General features: G+C 38.1%; 2 protein-coding genes across 4 annotated transcripts in view; both read right to left on the reverse strand.

Annotated features, from left to right (window-relative positions):
- The window catches only part of Znf454 (zinc finger protein 454), a 48,052-nt gene that overhangs the window by 28,162 nt on the left and 1,011 nt on the right, over positions 1-18,879 (reverse strand). The gene's annotated exons all lie outside the window — the stretch shown is intronic.
- The window catches only part of Zfp2 (ZFP2 zinc finger protein), a 29,823-nt gene that overhangs the window by 6,896 nt on the left and 4,048 nt on the right, over positions 1-18,879 (reverse strand). Inside the window, exons 4-5 of one of the 3 annotated variants that reach the window (XM_033761515.1) lie at positions 12,425-12,557; positions 12,037-12,126 (exon numbers count right to left, since the gene is read on the reverse strand). The exons of 1 other annotated variant lie outside the window; for it this stretch is intronic. In XM_033761515.1, coding sequence (XP_033617406.1) covers positions 12,037-12,126; positions 12,425-12,557 — 223 coding nt within the window. The remainder of the gene's footprint in view (positions 1-12,036; positions 12,127-12,424; positions 12,558-18,879) is intronic. One more of the 3 variants, XM_033761516.1, reaches the window with a different exon arrangement.

Here is an 18,879-nt window from a genome sequence, read left to right on the forward strand (position 1 = left end):
ATATATATATATATATGTATATATATATGTATATATATATATAAATGTACCTTGCTCAACACTAGGATTTATAATTTTTAAAGTAGCATCATACAGAATAGCAAAAATTTGGAAAAACCATGTCTATCAACAAGAGAATGAAAATTAAATTGTTAAATATATAAATGATGGAATAATGGCCAAAGTTACATATATCAATCTGAATGAATGAGGCAGAGGTAAGAATATACATATGGACATTTTACATATATACACATACATAATTATATATACACACATTATATATATATTTTTTTCTATCTAGATAAAGTTTTTTTGTTTGTTTGTTTGTTTTTGTTTTGGTTTTTTGAGACAGGGTCTCATTATGTAGTTGAGACTGACCTGGAACTCACTACGTAGCCCAAGCTGGTCTCAAACTCACAGGGATCCTCCTGCCTCAGACTCCCAAGTGCGGGATTACAAGTATGCACCATCATGCATGCCCAGCTCAGATAAAGTTTTAGAACAGACTAAAACTAGCTGAGTATAGTGGCATATGCCTGTAATCCCAGCATTCTAAAAGGGTGAGGTAGAAGGATCATAAGTGTGAGGTCAGCCTGGCAATTTAGCAAGACTCTATCTTAAAATTAAAAAGGGTGGGAGAATAGCTCATTGCAAAGGCCCTGAGTCCAAGTCCCAGTATAGCAAACAAACAAACAAAAAACATTAAAAGTAAGTATATTGTTTAGAGGCTCATTTATAGATGGCAGTATTACAAAGAACAGGAAGGTAACAGAATTATTACAAATGTCAGAATAGTAGTTGTATACTGGGTGGAGGTTAAGAGGGCTTAGAAAAATAAGTAGGTTTTTGTTCAATAAAGAACACAGTTTACATGCATATTTCAAAAATCAAATGAGAAAAAAAACAAAGTATTTGCTATCTTGGGAAATATTAACAATTTTAAGTGTGAATATCCTTTTTAAAACAAAAGTTATTAGATTCAATATATCATCATAGACTGCAGAGATCTAATTTCAAAGTTCTGAAGACATATTTAAAGAAAAAGACAGATTACCTAAAAATTTTTTAAATCTGGCCTAAGACATCTTCCCAGGAAACCATAACGCAAAGACAATGGAGCCAGGCCTATAAAGGACTGAGGAAAGGAAAACTGTGACTAAGGAATTCAGTGTGGACAGTACTCTGACACATCTGAGGCATCTGTCACATTTGTGTCTCCTGATGTACTGCATAAAGGTGTGGCAAGCTCTCTGCTGCCCAGAGCAGCACTTGTCAGGCCCACAGCTCAGCTTCTTCCCTAAATCTCATTTTTTCTATCTTTTCCGTCTAATTAACTAATTTGCCTTGTGCTGTCCTGGCTATTGCAGAGGTTCTAGCAATGTCCCTTTCCCTGTGGATATTGTCACTGTGCAAACAATGTAGAGTGTATTTACACATCACTAGGTGATATAATCTTATGCAAGCACTATCAATATGCAATGTCATTGGTCGAAGTGTCATTAGGTAGAGTGTTACGGTTCGTGTCTAGATATCCCCCTAAAGCCCTGACTGGACTGTAGGGGCATTGTAGCTGACCTGCTGTTAGGAGGTGGGGCCTGTCCAGAAGAGGCCAGTCACTGAGTTATATCTTTCTTCCCAGCTCCTCCTTCTCTCACTGTTTTCTGTTGACATAAAGTGAGTAGTTGTTCTCCTGCCATGCCTTGGAGCCAGCCGACTATGGGCTGAAATGTAGAATGTGAGACAAAATAAACCTCTCTTCCATTAAGTTGTGGGTGTTAAGTGTTTTGTCTGAGCAGTGAAGAAAGACATAGTGCATGGCTGGGTATGATTCAGTGATTACAGTACTCTCCAAGAATTCCTGAAACTTATGAAATATTCAACTTAAATAAAAAGTAACTTTTGAATGGGAAAGTTGGAATAAACATCAATTGGCAGTAAAATACTGAATCCACTTAGAACAGAGTAAATAACACTGGTAAATATTTTTTTAAAGCCAAAAAGAATTGATGACAAACTAAAAAATGTATACAAAAAGAACCAGAAATAACAAAGATAATGTAGGTGCAGAGATTAGTATGAATTTTATTTCTAAAAAATATAAACTAAGAAATATATGAATTAGCCTATTATTTAAAACTAAATGGGGAATAATGATTGTAGCTAAAACTATGTCTGTAGATTAACATGGAAGGCAGATGCAGTAAGCAAAATAATCACATAAAACAAAGAATATTCAGGCAGTATTACCATGTCAGAAAACAAAACAAAATAAAAATAGAAAAAGAAAAAAACATTTCTACTACCCAAAGAGATGTCTGTTACATTGGGTCAAGACACTAGCTATTTATCATCAATAACAGATATTGCTAAAACAGCGAGCGTCTCAAAAGTTGAAAGAATATATGGAGAACTGCTGTAATACAAAACACACACATGTGCACACACCCTCAAATAAGCTGTATAAAAACCAAGTAAAGGACTTAAATAGATCCTCTCCCAAGGAAGATACACAGATGGCCACCAAGCACATGAGAAAACATGCAACATTACTCTTTAGAGAAATGCAAATCAAAACCATGAACTATCACCTCACATTGATTAGGATGGCCACTATTAAAACAGAAAGCAGGGCTGGGGATTCAGCTCAGTGGTTCTGCCACCTGCCTCACAAGCCCAAGGACCCGTTCGATCCCCAGTACAAACAACAACAACAACAACAACGACAACAAAAACCTCAGAAAATAACAAATGTTGGTGAGAATGTTGAGAAATTGGAACCCTTGTGCTTTGCTGGTGGGAATGTAAAATAGTGCAACCACTATGGAAAACACTGCATTTTCTCAAAGAATGAGGCGGGGCATGGTTGTACATGCCTGTAATCCCAGCATTAGGGAAGCCGAGACAGGAGGATTGACATGAGTTTGAGGCTAGCCTGGGGTATACAGCAAGAACAAAACAAGACAAAACAAAACACCAAATTACCAGGGAATCCAGTAACTGTACTTCACAGCATATAACCCAAAGACCTGAAAGTAGAACTAAAACAGGTATTTGTACATCAATGTTCACAGCTTTATTCAAAATAGAAGGTGGAAGCAAACCGATGTTAACAGTGGATGAATAAAAAAAATGTGGTATAGATATAAAATATAATTTGGCCTTAAAATTAAAAGAAATCCTGAGGGCGGGGGATTAAGCTCAGTGATTCTGCTGTCTGCCTTGCAAGTGCAAGGACTCAAATTCAATCCCCGGTACCCCCCCGCCAAAGAAATCCTGACATGTTACAACAGGCATGAACCTCAAGGACACGCTGCTAAGTGAAATAAGCCTCCCATGGTTTAAGCTGGACTTACTACAGGACACCCGCATGCTTGAGATTCTCTTTGTTCAAAATGCCCAGGCCTACCAACATGCCCAGACAGGTCGCAGTCAACTTACACATCTCAGAATGTCTTTATCTCCAGGAGAGTTTTGTTAATTCACCAGAATGTAAATGAGGTAGACCCTGTAGTTTAAATCTCCCATTAAACATGCTGCCAGTATTAGGTATAAACTAATACTATAACTGAGCCTGATTGCTAATTCATATTCAATTTCTATAGCCAATAAATGTGTATTAAAGAGGACTGGGGATTTAGCTCAGTGGTTCTGCTTTCTGCCTTGCAAGAGCAAGGACCCGAGTTCAATCCTGGATACAAAAAAAAAAAAAAATGTGGACCAAAGATGCCTTACTTGGAATGTCCCCTTTAGAATGTACACATTCTTTGTTCACACCTTGGAAAGGAGCCAGTATCCTGCATGTGAACCAAGGCTAGTCAGCTGGTGTAATTAAACTTTTGCTTTATCTCCACAGCTTCTGGCGTGCTTTCATCCTCCAGGACTAGCAAATAGGAGTCATATAAATCAAACGGAAGTCTGCCACTTCAGTACTACACACACAAAAGGGAAATAACACCCAAAGATTAAGTTTTGACATTTGTAAAACTCTGGAAATTGAAAAAGAACTATTAAATTCCGAGGAGGCAAGGATAAAGGAAGAAATCACACTGAAATGAGAAATATTTGGTATGATGCAGCCCATCCAATGCTTAGAGGGAAAGCTATAAGCTTTGAATGTTTTCACCAAAAATAGGAATGGCCCATAATCTGACCTAAATTTACATGTTAAGCAGGTAGATAAAAGAGATCAAATTAAAACCAAACTGGAGGAGCCTGTTCCAGAGTAAGACAGAGCAAGCAGCTCCAAGCTGTCATACCGAAAATCTCCACAGAAAACCTGGCCCCAAAGAGCAGTGAGAAGCCCCATTTCACCTTTGTTTTCCTGACACCTGGCTCTGGATATAGGCAGCCACAGGAAGTCACAGCAGCATGAGGGGCAACTAAAGGCCCTATGTGTGGCCAGAGGGCTGAAAAGGTGAACTCTAGGGAATCTGAAAGCCCTGAGAAGACAGACAGGAGGGGAACTCAGGAAGTGACCCTGAAAGGTGTATATGAACTTCTGGGCTGACCTGTGAGTTATACACACATGAGTATGACCCTAAGCAGCACAGGACAGGATCAGGAGCGACCACTGGACAAATTTCATACCAGTCCCATGGGTCATATATGTGGGACAGATCTGAGTACCTATGGACATTTTCGACAACTAAACTGAAGTTGAAACTACAACCCATAAACCTCAGCCAGGAAGCTGCGTGGATTTTGTAGTCTGAAGTCAATCAGGTCTACTGCCTACTAAAAGAAACAAAGACAGAAAATCAACATTTTTGTAGCATTTGAAGAAGACTCAGAGTCTCATAACATGGTATTCAAGATGTCTATGATATCCCTTGAAGTCACTAAGCATAAAAACCAGGAAAATTACAACTTTCACAGGACTAGATAATCGTTAGACATCAAATGAGATGACCATTACGGACACACTTTAAAGCAGTTGCCTTGTGTATCTGATATATCTCACTTAATGTTATAGTCTCAAGTTGCATCTGTTTTCCCACAAATGACTCAGTGTCTTTCTTTATTACAGAGTAGTATGCTCTTAATGTGTAAATATCATATTTTCTTTATCCATTCATCTACTGAAAATCAGATACAGAAGCTTAAATATCTCGTGTTTTCTCTTATACGACAAACCCAAAGTATAAAAAAAGAGCAAAATAAAGATAAAGGAAGTAGAAAAGATACAGGAAGCACGAGCTCGAGTCCAATCCTTTGTACTAACAAAAACTCCAAAACCAAAAACAAAAAAACCCACAAAAACACAAAAGAGGGATAGAGGGAGAAAAAAGAAAGGGGATGAAAAAAGAATTGAAATGTATTGTGCACATGTACCAATTCCACATAAGGAATGTAATTATGTACTGCAAAAATACAAAAAAAAAATAAAGTATGGGGATCAAGAAATGGATGAGGGGTCAGGGATATAGCTCAGCCGCACAGCGCCTGTGTAGCAAGTGCAAGGCCCTGAGTTCAATCCTCGTACCTAAAACAAAAAAGAAATGGAGAAGAGAGGGAAGGAAGGAAAGGGGATGAAAAAGGAATTAAGACATGTACGTACATGTACCAACTCCCCACCGGGAATGCAAACATTATGCACTACAATACGTACTAGTAAAAAAAAATCTAAATAAAATAAAACAAAGCCTTACATGCTCCAATGGATAAAAATGGGTACAATCTTGGCAAAGAAAACAAAGATATAAAAAATAACCAAATGGGTATTTGAGAACTGAAAAACACAATATCCTAATATACAAAGCTGCTTATTTATTTACAAAATTAAAAAAAAATAGTAGATAGGTACAACAGCCAAAAAGAAATAACAGGAAAGAATTAGGGAACTTGAAGACAGATACACTGAAAGAAATGATCCAGTCTGAACATCAGAAAGAAAGAAGTTGAAAATAAAAAGCAAGGAGAGCCTCATGGACCTATTACGGGACAAAACTAAAAAGACCTAACATTAATCTCACTAGAGTCTCAAGAAAGGAGTTCTAAGAAAAAAATGTGAAGAAATGATGGCTAAACACTTAAAAATTTAGCAAGTTACATGAACGTACAGCTTAGGAAGATTAATAAACCACAAACATCATGAAGCCATGAAAATACATGTCTAGAGTATTATAATCAAATTAAATAAAAAAACAGAAAAAGAAATACTCTTTAAAATATCCAGAGAAAAATAATTTACAGGAGTGGGCAACTTATTTAGTTGCTCAACTTAATTGAATTTTGTATTAGAAACCATGTATGCCAGAAGGAAGTGTATCAATCATTTTAAAGTGCTTAAAGAAAACAAGTGTAACTTCATGACTGTGTCATGAAGTACATCCTTCAGGAATGAAGGTGAAACAAAGAGACTCATAGGAGAATTAGTCACCAGTAGACCTATTCTGCAAGGTCATTGTACTATCCATGCCAGGAGTTTTAGTAAGTGTTCTTAAACAGTGCTATTTATTTAAGATCATAACCATGACCAAGAAGAATTCATGTAGGAATTCAAGAATCATTCACTAATAAGAATCTAGAAATAAGCCGGGCATGGTGGTGCAGGACTATAGTCCCAGCACGCGGGAGGCTGAGGCAGGAAGATCACCATGAGTTCAAGGCCAGCCTGGGCTACATATGAGTTCAAGGCCAGTCTGAATTACATAGCAAAATCCTGTTTCAAAAAACAAAAGAAAACACAAAACACCAAAAAAAAGGACCTAATAATATCATACTAACAGGTCACAGAACAAAGAATGTATCAACAACTTGATAGATGCTTGAAAAATACATCCAACATCCATTCCTCATTCAAAACAAAAACAATGGCATTACACTAAGTATAAAAAAACATTAGAAGAATTCTCACTAATGACAGAATCAAGGAAAGGATGCTATTACTACTACTGGTTTTACTAAGTTGCTGAGTTGCCTGTGTTGGTCGTGAAGTTGCCATCCTCCTGCCTGAGCTTCTCAGAGTGTTGGGACTGTGAGCCACTACATTCAGCTATTACTATTACTACTACTTTACTGTTATTCTCAAAGGTGACGAATAAAATTATGAAATTCAGAGGGAAGGAAATTTAATTTTTTGTCAGATTATACAACTGTCTAGCTAGAAAATGAAAAATTGTTAGGACGCCTTTACTCAAACTTAGTGCAGTATTGTAGGCCTAAAACTTAAGCATTAAGCCTCAAAAACTGTAGCTCTTGCTGGTCTTCCTGAAGGCATGATTGATCCCTCATACTTGCTTCACACATGACTGAAGAGAATCTGGATTGTGTTGGGGAAGAGACCGTACTCATGGCTAATCAGAAGTATTAAAATAAGACTGTGCACTACAAACTTTCCAGTCATACAGGATCCTGGTAGCACAAACAGTGTAAGTTCCAGCTACAGAGAGCAAACAGCTCTCAGCTTGCACAGCACCTTAGGGGAGGGAAAAATATATGAATAGGGAATGGGGTGGAGAAAGGATGGAAACTTTGTCAACCAGGTGGCGTTAGAGTCCTAAGCATTAGAGAAGGATGGCACTGGGGAGGTCTGGTTGGATCTGATTTGTGTAGGAGCTCCCTGTAGATAAATTACTGACCCCCAACTTCAGTCTCCAGTTTGTAATGGCTGAATTAATACGTAATCAAGTGCATTGTATCTAAAGCCTTAGAACTAGTCAGGTGCTCCCCCCACCCAGTACCATTTCTTACCCTCTAATCCTATCTGATCTTTAACAAAGTATTAATAATTCTAAGGATAATCTCTATTTTGTTGTGCTTTTTTTGTAACTGTTTTAAATAAATCAATTTGTACTGTAAAACAAACAAGCAATAAACCCCACAAAACTGAAGATCTTCCTGGACTGGACAATGTTTCAGATCCTTAACATTCTGCTGTGCCATTATAAGGACATTATAAAGCATACAGCCTATGCTTGGCCACAGTAAGGGTTCCATGACTGTTGACTTTCATCATTGCCATTGCTATTATTTTATGTTAAGCATTACACAGTCCTGCATTTCCTTTTCTCCTAAAAAGAATTTTCTTGTGACAGCCCATACTCCCTTGGCATAAAGTGCTTTTTCAGCCTTTTCTTACTAATTTATAGGACTTACATAACCTAGGGAGTCACCAGGACATGAACAAGAGTCTCCAGGGTGGAGGTGTCTGGGGAAGCATACCAGTATTTATGGCTGGAACAGGCCATCGTAGAGACGAAGAGCTTGCAGAGTATTCGGGAGGAGCCTGGCCAGCAGCTCCCACTCTACGGAGCAAGCCAGTACATTTCTCCTTTTGTATTTGTTCCTTCCACTGTGCAAAAGTTAAGCTACTCCTGACACTCATATAGAACATCTCAAAATGTTCAAAAAACAAACAGCAGGCTTTCCCTTAGGGTGGTCATGGGGAGATGCCTGGAGAGCTTGAAATATTACAGAATCCCCCATTATATTTTTAGAAATAATCTTTGATAACAGATCTCTAAAATTTTATAGACACCTTAACTTTTGTTTCTTCCATAACAGAACACCAAAAATTGATTTAAGTCCAATGATCACTAATCAAAGGCTTAAATCCACAACTTTCTGTATTACTACTGCTGTCCAGCTTTGATTAAACATTAACAAGCTTACTAGCAATAATACTGGCACAAAGAATACCACTTATATCTTTATATTTCTACTCATCTTTTATAAAACAGGAGCAAAATCTAACAAAGTGTTCCATTCAACAACTATATATGAACCTTTTGTACAGAAAAATAAAAGACAATCATGCCAAAAAAAAAAAATTAAGCCTGGCTATAAGTTCTAGCCTTACTACAAAATAAGTGACAGCAGGGCAAAACAAAGAAGTTACAATCTTTGCCTTTTCTCAGAATTATCATTAAACCTGAAAAGAAAAACAAAGCAAAAAAAGCACCTGTGTTCAAATTCTGGTATGTTATTTCATTTTGCTGAGTCTGTTTCTCCCAGCGTAAAAGAGGCCAACAACACCTACCCTCTAGTTTTGTTAGGATGAGTAAATGGGAGGATGCCTGGAGGGAAGAGCCGGGCACCCATCAGTCGATGCTGTCTCTTCTTGGTATGGACCAGACGCTAAGAGGACTAAATCCCAGACTGGACTGGCAGTGACGTCCAAGCAAATCCGGAAAGAACAAGATCTGAAGTTTGCACATCACCATGTTCTCTGGGCTCAAATCCACTCCTCCACTTCTCCATCTTCAGCTCTTTCTGTAAGAGATACGACTGCTCTTGTAGCTACAGTCGCATCCTTCCCGTCAGAAACAGCACGAGGCACTCTGCCTTGGACTTCGTTCTGTTCCTGTTCTTGCTTCCTTTTCCACAACAGTCTGAGCTTATCTGCCCTCGTCATTTATTCATGTAGTCTTTCCTAGTTTCTCCTTCGCTTCTCCACTCACGGCACACCTTCCTCAGAACTAACCCCTCTGCTGGGCTGCAGCCCACTTCCTCATCACTGGCAGGATAAGGCACTTTGCATTTCTTGCTCGACACTACTTTTCTTTCCTCCTTTGATCCAGCTCTGCCCTCAACTGCCTGCTCCTCCTCTGCTCATGCTTTCCAAGGGCCTTTTGCTAGGGCACCTCCAGTCCACAGCAAAAAGTAACTGGCTTTAGGGTTCAATCCAGGCTATTCTGCCTTTCTCACTCAATATTGCTGATAACTACTGAATCCTCATTGATGAGAATTTCACAACTATGGTTATGACTTTCAAATATACATTTTCACCTGATTTCTAAAAATTTTACTTGATGTTATTCAATATCCACTCAACAAACACATGAAATACTTACTCTGGCAGGCACTGGGATAGGCAGCGCACAAGAAAAGGTGTGCTCAATGACGATGCAGTGAGATTATGCTAGTGGGCAGGTACACAGATACCCCAAGAGACATGTCCAGTGCAGTATGAGATGTAATTGTAAGCAAAGGAAGAATCTTTACACTCCCACACAATGGGGAAGTATGGGGATAGGGGTGGGGCAAAGTGAGAGGGGAAAACTGCACCAACAACATGGTTCCCACTACTGCCTCTGAAAACTCATGGAAATGACAGTGAAAGCCTTCAAAAACCCACTAAAAGAATCTGGTAAGCACGGAAAACAATGCTGCATGTCTACCCCAATATACCCAAAAAACAACCAAGAGAACATACATGTCTTTCGGAAATTGCTACTAAAAAAAGAGGGGCCAGGGATTTAGCTCAGTGGCGGGGCACCTGCCTCAAAAGCACAAGGTCCTGAGTTGGATTTCTCCTACCACAGGGGGTTAAAAACCAAAACACTCAGAGACTAAGAGTACAGCTCATAGAAACTAAAAATCTGATAGAAAAACAGATTTTGAACAGAAGGAGTAAAGGAAAAGTTTAAAAAACTACTCCTCTCCCTTCCGAGGATGCTGTCTGTGTCTCTCTTAGTGCAGGCCCTTCCAGATTGCTGTTCCCTGAACCCAGAGTGCTTCTCCATGTGGCCTACTGCTTCGCTGGAGTTCAGAAGTACCTTCAGGAAAGGCCTTCCTCAACCAGCCCTATAAAATGGCACTTTTGTTTTTAATGGCACTCTTGTTTATTAATCTGCTTCTGTTAAGCTGCCTTATCTTTCCACACAACACCTACCATCACATCGTATTCATTTGCTCCCTTTTTTCTTTCCTTCCCTTCCCTTCTGAGTCTCTTCCTTTCTTATTTAGTTTATTGTCTCCTCGATTTGCATACTGCTATATTTCAGTGCTAGGAATAGGGCCTACCACTCAATAAATACTTATGATAGGAATAGGTCATTCACCTAAGAATAAATAAAAATAACAATAGTTAATACAATCCACAGAAATCTATTAAAATAAAGCAATTAGAGCTGCCTTAAGTGGTCATGTCATAGCCGGGCATGGTGGCACATACCTGTAATCCCAGCACTTGGGAGGCTGAGGCAGGAGGATCACTGTGAGTTCAAGACCAGCCTGGGCTACATAGTGAGTTCCAGGTCAGTCTCGACTACATAGTGAGACCCTGTCTCAAAAAACCAAAAAAAAAAAAAAAAAAAAAATGAGGTCATGTCATAATAAATGAATCAGCATTAAGAACACAAAATAGTATTGAAAATTGTGAAGTATGTAGCAAGATTCATGAACATGTCTATAGTATTTGACCCAGTGATTCCTTTCCTAGAATCCTATTCTTTAGAAAGCTTATTGGCAATTGGAACTGATGGTCATGAGGTTAAATGCCTCTGTGGTGAAATTAAACATTCCCAAAGAAATAAGTGCAACAGAATTTCTATAACCAAGTACAGTAATGAGCAACTTCTTTTCCTTCTCATAAGGAGATGTAATAAACACAGGCAGGCCTACTGGAAGCCTTATGACCCTGGAAGGCTTATCTTACATGAAATACCTGTACCTTTAGAAAACAATCCGTGATTCCTGACTTTTGTATCTGACCTAACATTCTCACGACTATTAGGTAAACTTTCTGGAATGCATGTTAGACTGAATTGACTATCCATAGCTTGACCAAGAACAGGGCCCTGACTTTACCAATCTTCTCTCAAGGAATGCAGTAAGATACCATCTCAGTCCAATGTTGCAGATTTTCCACACCTTAACTCACCTATGCAATGCCACCATCAATGTATTCCCTGAATGTACTCACAAGAAGCTACAGGTACAGATTAGGCCGGGAAGTAACACTCATCAAAGACATTAGAGAAGATAGCCTATTCAGAGGAGACTGAATGCAAAGTACAGAACAAAGAGAAGGTAATAACTGCTGACATTCACTGAATGCTCAGTATGTCTCAGGCAACCCAGGAGTGCTACAAATATAGTAACTCATTTAGCTCCCATTGCTTATTACCTCCCTCCACGATAAGGACACATGTGCGAGCCAAGGAGAATGAGTCTTATCAATACTGTGCGCCATCTCCTGATAGAAAATATGTTAACTGGCACTATGCTCTCAAGACACAAAGACCTCTGAAGTGACTACTCCCCAGGGAGACACGTTCCTGTGACAGGGCCTGGCATCTTGACACCCACCTGGAGAGACACACCCTGGGGGTTCTTTGTTCCTCAGGCTCAGTTCTTGCTCCTGCTGGGATATCACACTTGGTTTAGAAAGCTGAAGCCCTGCTTGGAAGGAAAGAGATCCAGTGTAGGTTCTGAACCGAGACTAAAAACCAACCCCAGCACAGTTCTGATCCCTTCTCTTTCAAGGCTTCTGTGATAGGAAGGTGTGGCTCAGGAAGTTCCCCATTTTCCATTCTCTATGGAAGAAAAGACCTTTCACCTTGAAATGGGATACAAAGTAAATACCCTAAAACAAAGCTCTGTGAGAGCTAGGTTTCCAGTCCAGATCTGAATTTCAGAGGTCACACAGGATCATGAGGTATCAAGAAGTAGGTCTTGAGTTACAAGAAATCCTTACCCAATGAGATCAGGTTCCTGTAGTTCTCCAGCATGACTTTGCCATACAGGTTTCTCTGAGCAGGATCTAGCTGCATCCACTCATCCCAAGTGAAATCCACAGACACATCCTTGAACGTCACTAACTCCTGAAACTAAAACGCCCTCCTCAACAAGGGATTATGCAATAAACAAAACAAAACAAGAAACAAAAACAAAAAACCAAAACAAACCTCTGAGGGCTGTGAAAAATCAAGGAGCAAGAGAGGAGAATGGACAGGATACAGAGATCTAGACGAGAAAAATGTTTTACCTTCCAACATAAATAAAATAGGTGCAAGAAAAATAGGCATTATCATGAATAAGTCAGAGATAAATACATGAAGTGACCTGGGAGTCAAGGACAGGAAGAGTAAAGATAAAGGAGTGCCTTTGTTATTCGTATACAGGAACACTGGTTATTAATTCTAGGAGTCTTTTGCTGGAGTTTTTGGCATCTTCTCTGTAGAATATCATGTCACCACCAAATAAAATATGAATGACAAACTCACTGAGAGAGAAATAAGGGAAACAGCACTTTTCACGATGGCATCAAGGAAACTGAAATACTTAAGGGTTTTGAACCTAGACCCACATCTCTAATCATGCACTGATTTAAAATCAAAATGGGGGATGGGGATTTAGTTCAGTGGTTCCACTGCCTGCCTTGCAAGCACAAGGTCCTGAGTTTGATTCCCCAATACCAAAATAAATAAATAAAATCAAAATGGATCAAAGATCTAAATATTGAAACAGAATCACAAAATCTACTAGAAAATGGAATAGGTAAAACTCTTAAAGATATATGGCAAAGACTTTATGAACAAAACCCTGATTACACAGGAAATATTACAAAGAATCAACAATTGGGATTATATCAAATTAATTAAATACATGACACAAAAATTAAAAGCCCAAATTCAGATTGCTGTGTTGGTGTCCTTCAAAGTTCCAAACTCTCATCTCCTTATGTTAGAAGGCAGGACGCCACAGAACGTGTCTCCTCATCACTGTGGTTCCTGTGTTGGTTACAGGGTTGTAAAGCACTGACTTAGGTAACACAGAAAGGCACCGGACTTTTCAAAGGCTACATGAAATGTAGTAGCATCATTCACAAAGTGCATTTGTTGTTATCCCTTAAAATGTTATTTCCCTGTCACCTCTCCTACTCCAATGCAGGGTTACATTAAGCAGAGTAAGTCTTTGTGTTTGAAAAACATAGCTTCATGGGTTTATCTTACTTAGGCAGATTTTTCTTTGAACTGAAGACTTTTTTATATTTTTATGCTTTGAAAAGGTCATATATCAAATGGACTAAACAGGGATATCTTAAATCATAAAAGTATAATATATAAAGAATATAATAAAGTGGTAAAGTTTTAGGCACCACAGCAGCAAAAGGTCTTCAGATACAATACTTGACAGTCCAAAACAGTTTTTCTTTACAAAATCTGAATGAGTTAAATCCCAGTTACAACAGGAACTAAAAATGAGCCACCTCAGAGTACACTTACTAGAAATACGTAAGCTCTTCCTGATCACTCTGTAAAAGCCCAACAAAGGATGTAATGAAAGATGTGAACAGAGTGAAAGATAATTTTGTTACTTAATAGGAAGAATAAATGTTGCAAAAGTAGTAGTCTTCCTCAAATTGATGTATCTGCTTCTTGAAATTCAAATCAGAGTGGCATATTTTTACTGTTTTATTGTTACTAAGGGAAGTTAGTAACAGATGATAAAACTTGACTAGAAAAGTACATGTGTAAGAACAGTAACTAAAATTTTGAAGAGAAAACTAGGAGGGATTTGCCTTACAAAACAAAATAAATTCTAAAATAGCAAATGAAACAGCGGGACATAACGAAACAGAACTACAGGATAGAATCCAGAAAAATACACGGTCATATACATTAGGTATATGGAAATTCAGTATATTTGAAAGGTTGCCTTTCAAATCTATAGAGAATGAACAGATTTTTCAGTAGATGACACTGGCTAAAATGCCATCTCTTAAAAGAGGTGTGGCTCCTGCTCTCCCCAGCAGAAGTCCCCTAGTTACACTCTACCGCACAGTCCTCCCCAGTTTACGTAGTCTTCCTCACACCTCAAGGCTTCTCTCAACAGTCTGCCTCCCTACAAAACTGTGAGACGTACCAGAGGAGACCTTGCCAGTTTCATTCACTGCTGCCTTCTCACTATCCAGAACCCTGCTCCACACAAGGTAGGAAGGTGCTGGGCGTCTTGTTCAATGAACAGATGGGCAGATGGATGGATGGATGGATGGAAGGGCCCACCACCATGCTGACCGAAGTTAGATCCCACTTCACAACATACGCAAGAAATTACAAAAACTTTAAAATTATAAGAGTAATAGAAAACAGAGAAAAACATTTATATAACTTTGGATACAGAAAGCCTTTCAGAGCCACGAGTCCTTAGCCAAAGGAAAATAAATATAACTGCAAAAAAACCTTATTTGTAGCAGATATAATAAAAAAATTAAAAGAAAAATGTCAGAAAACAATACTGGCAACTTATGGCAAAGGATTACTATCCACATTGTATAAAAGGCTTCTGTTATACAAAAATAACCCAAATGCGCAAAGGAGACAGATTGGTGTTTTATACAGTTAGAATAAAGTATATTATAGTGGTTTTTGAGGGTTGGAGACCTGGAATTTTATGCTGTAAACTTTACAGTTTAAAAAAGGCTATAAGAAGCCAGGTGTGGTGGTGACTGCCTATAATTGGTATTTAGAGGTTGTAACAGAAGGATATTAAGTGTGAGCCCAGTAACAGAACTTTAGTGACTTAGTGAGATACTGTCATGAAAGGGGGCAAGGGTTGGGATGTACTTCAGTGCAAAGACCCTGGTCAGTCCCTACTACTAAAAAAAAAACTACAAGATATGATTAGGCTATATATCTTATACTCAGAAAAGCAATAAAATTTACAGGCAAAAAACTCATACTTGAGCAACTCACAGTCATAAAGGAAAGATGAAAATAGATGAATACAGGAAAATGGCTCTAATTTTGGACTAACATGTCCCAAATATCTGTTACTATATATCAAAATTTCATTCAATTTATAGCTTATAATCAGTTTCTAGTTAGTCACTCATGTCCCATTACCTGCTATACAGCTCTAAGTGAGCAGTCATTTTGAGATGGAGAAACAAACTGAAGAAGTATCTGTAGCCAGCTGATGTCACACATCTAGGCTAATGTCCTTAATAGAGTCTGCGTAAATGAACTATAGCATACTCACACAATGGAAGACAGACACTTCTTACATATGTACCAGTATGGACAGGTCTCCAAGACACCACAGTGTAAAGCACACAAAATATATGCTAAAACATGAAGGGTTGAGTCCTGATTAGAATTAGCTGTTACCAACTGGCTAAAATACTATAAGTTTATATCTATATAACTATGTACAAGCATATATTACATATTCTATATACACACACAAGCTTCCAGAGTCATCTCTGGAAAGTGTAAGAAATTGCTATCATCACCTTCTATAGGGAGGCTTGGAGACAAGGGCAGGCAGTAGACATATTTTGCTTAAGTGCATACTCATTTATATTTTTTAAATTGTAGATCACGTGTATACATCATCCACTTGGATTTTAATTAAAAAACTGGAATCTGAATCAAATCATGTGCAAACATCAAATAAATTCAAGTTGAGGAAGTCTACAAATTAGCTTATACTCTTCAAACACGTCAAAGTCATCAAATGAAAAGAGTGAGGAACTATTCCAGTTTAAGGGAGACTAATGCTACGATTACATCCTCCACTAGATAAAGATTGCTTTGGGAAAGGTGGCAAGATACAGTAAAGTTTGTAGATTAGTGATGGTATGACGTAAGTTGTTTCCTCATTTTGACATATTCTGGCTATATAAGCTAATGCCGTACGGCAAAATGTTAATCCAAGTGAAAGCTATTCATAAATACTTTCTCTGTATTACTTTTTGTAACATGTTTTAAGTCTGAAATGATTCATAATAAAAGATTTTTTAAAAAAATATGAGATACCATTTTCTACCCTCAGGAATAACTAACAACAAAAGACTTTTACTACAACACATTGTGGACTGAGTTATATTCCTCAAAAGATATATTATCTTTTGAGATAGGTTGGGGATTTAGCTCAGTGGTGTCGCTGCCTGCCTCGCAAACATAAGGACCCAAGTTTGATCCCTGGTACCAAAAAGAAAGATATACTAAAGTCCTAACTCTTAACACTTAAGAATGTGACCATATGTAAATAGGATCACTGCAAATTTAATCCGTTAAGATAAGGTCATAATGCTGTAGGGCGGGACCCTCATCCAATATGACTAGTTTCCTTATTTTAATAAGAAGACATGTGAAGACAATGACTTACATGGGGAACATCATGTGATAAAGACAGAAATTGGAATTATGGAGCTACAAGTTAACACCAAGATTGCAGCAACCACCAAAGATAAAAAGCTAGAGAGGCAAGGAAGTATATCATATTTATAGGAGTTTAAGAGTAGGGCCCTCTACCTGTGCCAATTTGGACTTCTGACCTTCAAAATTGTGAGACAATAAATTTCTGCTGTTTTGACCAATGAGTTTATGGTACTTTGTTACAACAGCCTTAGGAATATCATATACCAAGTGTGGAAGAGGATACAGAACAAGGAGAATTTCCAGACACTTATCTTAATTGACTCTTAGAAGTCAGACATACCCTTGAGCCCAAAATTTCACTCCTAGTACTTACCTAAAAGAGATGAAAGCACATAGCCACACAAAGACTTACCCATGAATATTTGTCATAGTTTTATTCAATAATAGCTAAAAGTAAGAAGCAAACTGAAAATGGTAACCGTAAGTGAACAGATGAACAAAATGTGGACTTAATGGACTATTTAGACATAAAAAGAAAGGAACTACTGGCACATATACTATCACAGATGGATTAAAAAAAAAACATGTTGAGCAAAAAAGCCAGGCACAAAAGTATATATACTGGTATGATTTCATTTTTATGAAGTTGTAGAAAAGATTCGACTAAGCCTTAACAGTAAAGACCAAACCATGGTTGCTGGGGATGGCAGATGTGGACCATGATAAGAATTCTGCCATGTCTTACATTTTATTACAGGTCAGACAACAGAGGGAGGAGAGAGATAAGAGAGGGCCATTTTAATTTACAGCTTCAAATAAATCAACAAGGGAAAAACTATGCCACTTTCCTTCCTGTATGCTGAAGTTCACCCATTAAGGCCACATCCCATTCTATTTTTGAAACCAACCAACCAAGTAGCAAACATTTTTCTTCATAGTTAAACTTACTATCCCAGACTTTGTCCACTTGTGTTGTCCCAACCCCTTATCTATAGCTAATGAAGGCCAGTGCAAATGATTTGTGTGTCTTCTCCTCAAACTTGTATCGATAAACACCCTGGCCCCTCTGTCATCTGCACATTTTCCAACTGCTGTATGGCCATGGTGGCTTTGGGAATTTGTCCCAAGGCTGGCCCTTCACATTCCGGCTAACTTCTACACAGGTCAATAAATCCAAAGGCCTCTTAATCTTGAGTTTGATGTCACAACTGGGAGGTATGAGGATACTTTCTAGGGTAATGAAAATGTCCTATATCTTGGCCAGGATGATAGCGGAATTAGTACATAAATTTGTCAAAACAACAAATTTTATGCTGCAAGTGGGTTATTTTATATGACTTACGTCTCAGAAAGAATGGATTAAAACATTTAGTGATTATTCCATCTAATAAAATCAAGACTAAGCTAATAACAAAACCACAACCTTCATCATTAAGAATGTGAATGCCCCCCTCTGTAGCAGATTTTACTGTCTCTTATCTTCAGTCAGTGAAATTGACCTTCCTCGAAGAGGCAATACCAAAACAAACCAAAAACAAACAAAAAACCCCACCTTCCCTTGTCCAGAAACTCCTTCTCTCTACTATTCATTACTTTTTTGGTGGTGGTGGTTCTGGAGATCAAACCAACTGCACATTCTAGCCAAGTGCTCTACCCCTGGGCTAGAGCTCCAGCCCCTATTGAGTTATTTTGCCTTTTAAAATTTGCTTGATTATATTGAGTAAATACTACAAACAGAAATCACAAGTTTATACCTCATACTTGTCAGTACAAAGCCTTCTTAAACTGTTTTTCTTTGATAAATAAACAAATGACATATTTAAGAGAACCCTAACACAAGATCTTTTGAAAAGAGAAAACACATTCAGTCTTGCAGGCAACAAAGTAAGCTCAAACTTTAAGAAAATAAAAAAGCACTTAGGGCCACAATGTCCCCTGGTATTTTACTTTCTTTTTCAGAAAAAGTTCAGATTCTGGGAAATACTAATAGATTCCAATTTCAAGAAACCTCTCAGGGAAAGAAAGGGGTGGGGAGGGGGAGGGG

Source organism: Fukomys damarensis, unplaced genomic scaffold (genome assembly GCF_012274545.1).
Source record: "Fukomys damarensis isolate Sample0158 unplaced genomic scaffold, DMR_v1.0_HiC HiC_scaffold_9, whole genome shotgun sequence".
Classification (NCBI taxonomy): Eukaryota; Metazoa; Chordata; class Mammalia; order Rodentia; family Bathyergidae; genus Fukomys; species Fukomys damarensis.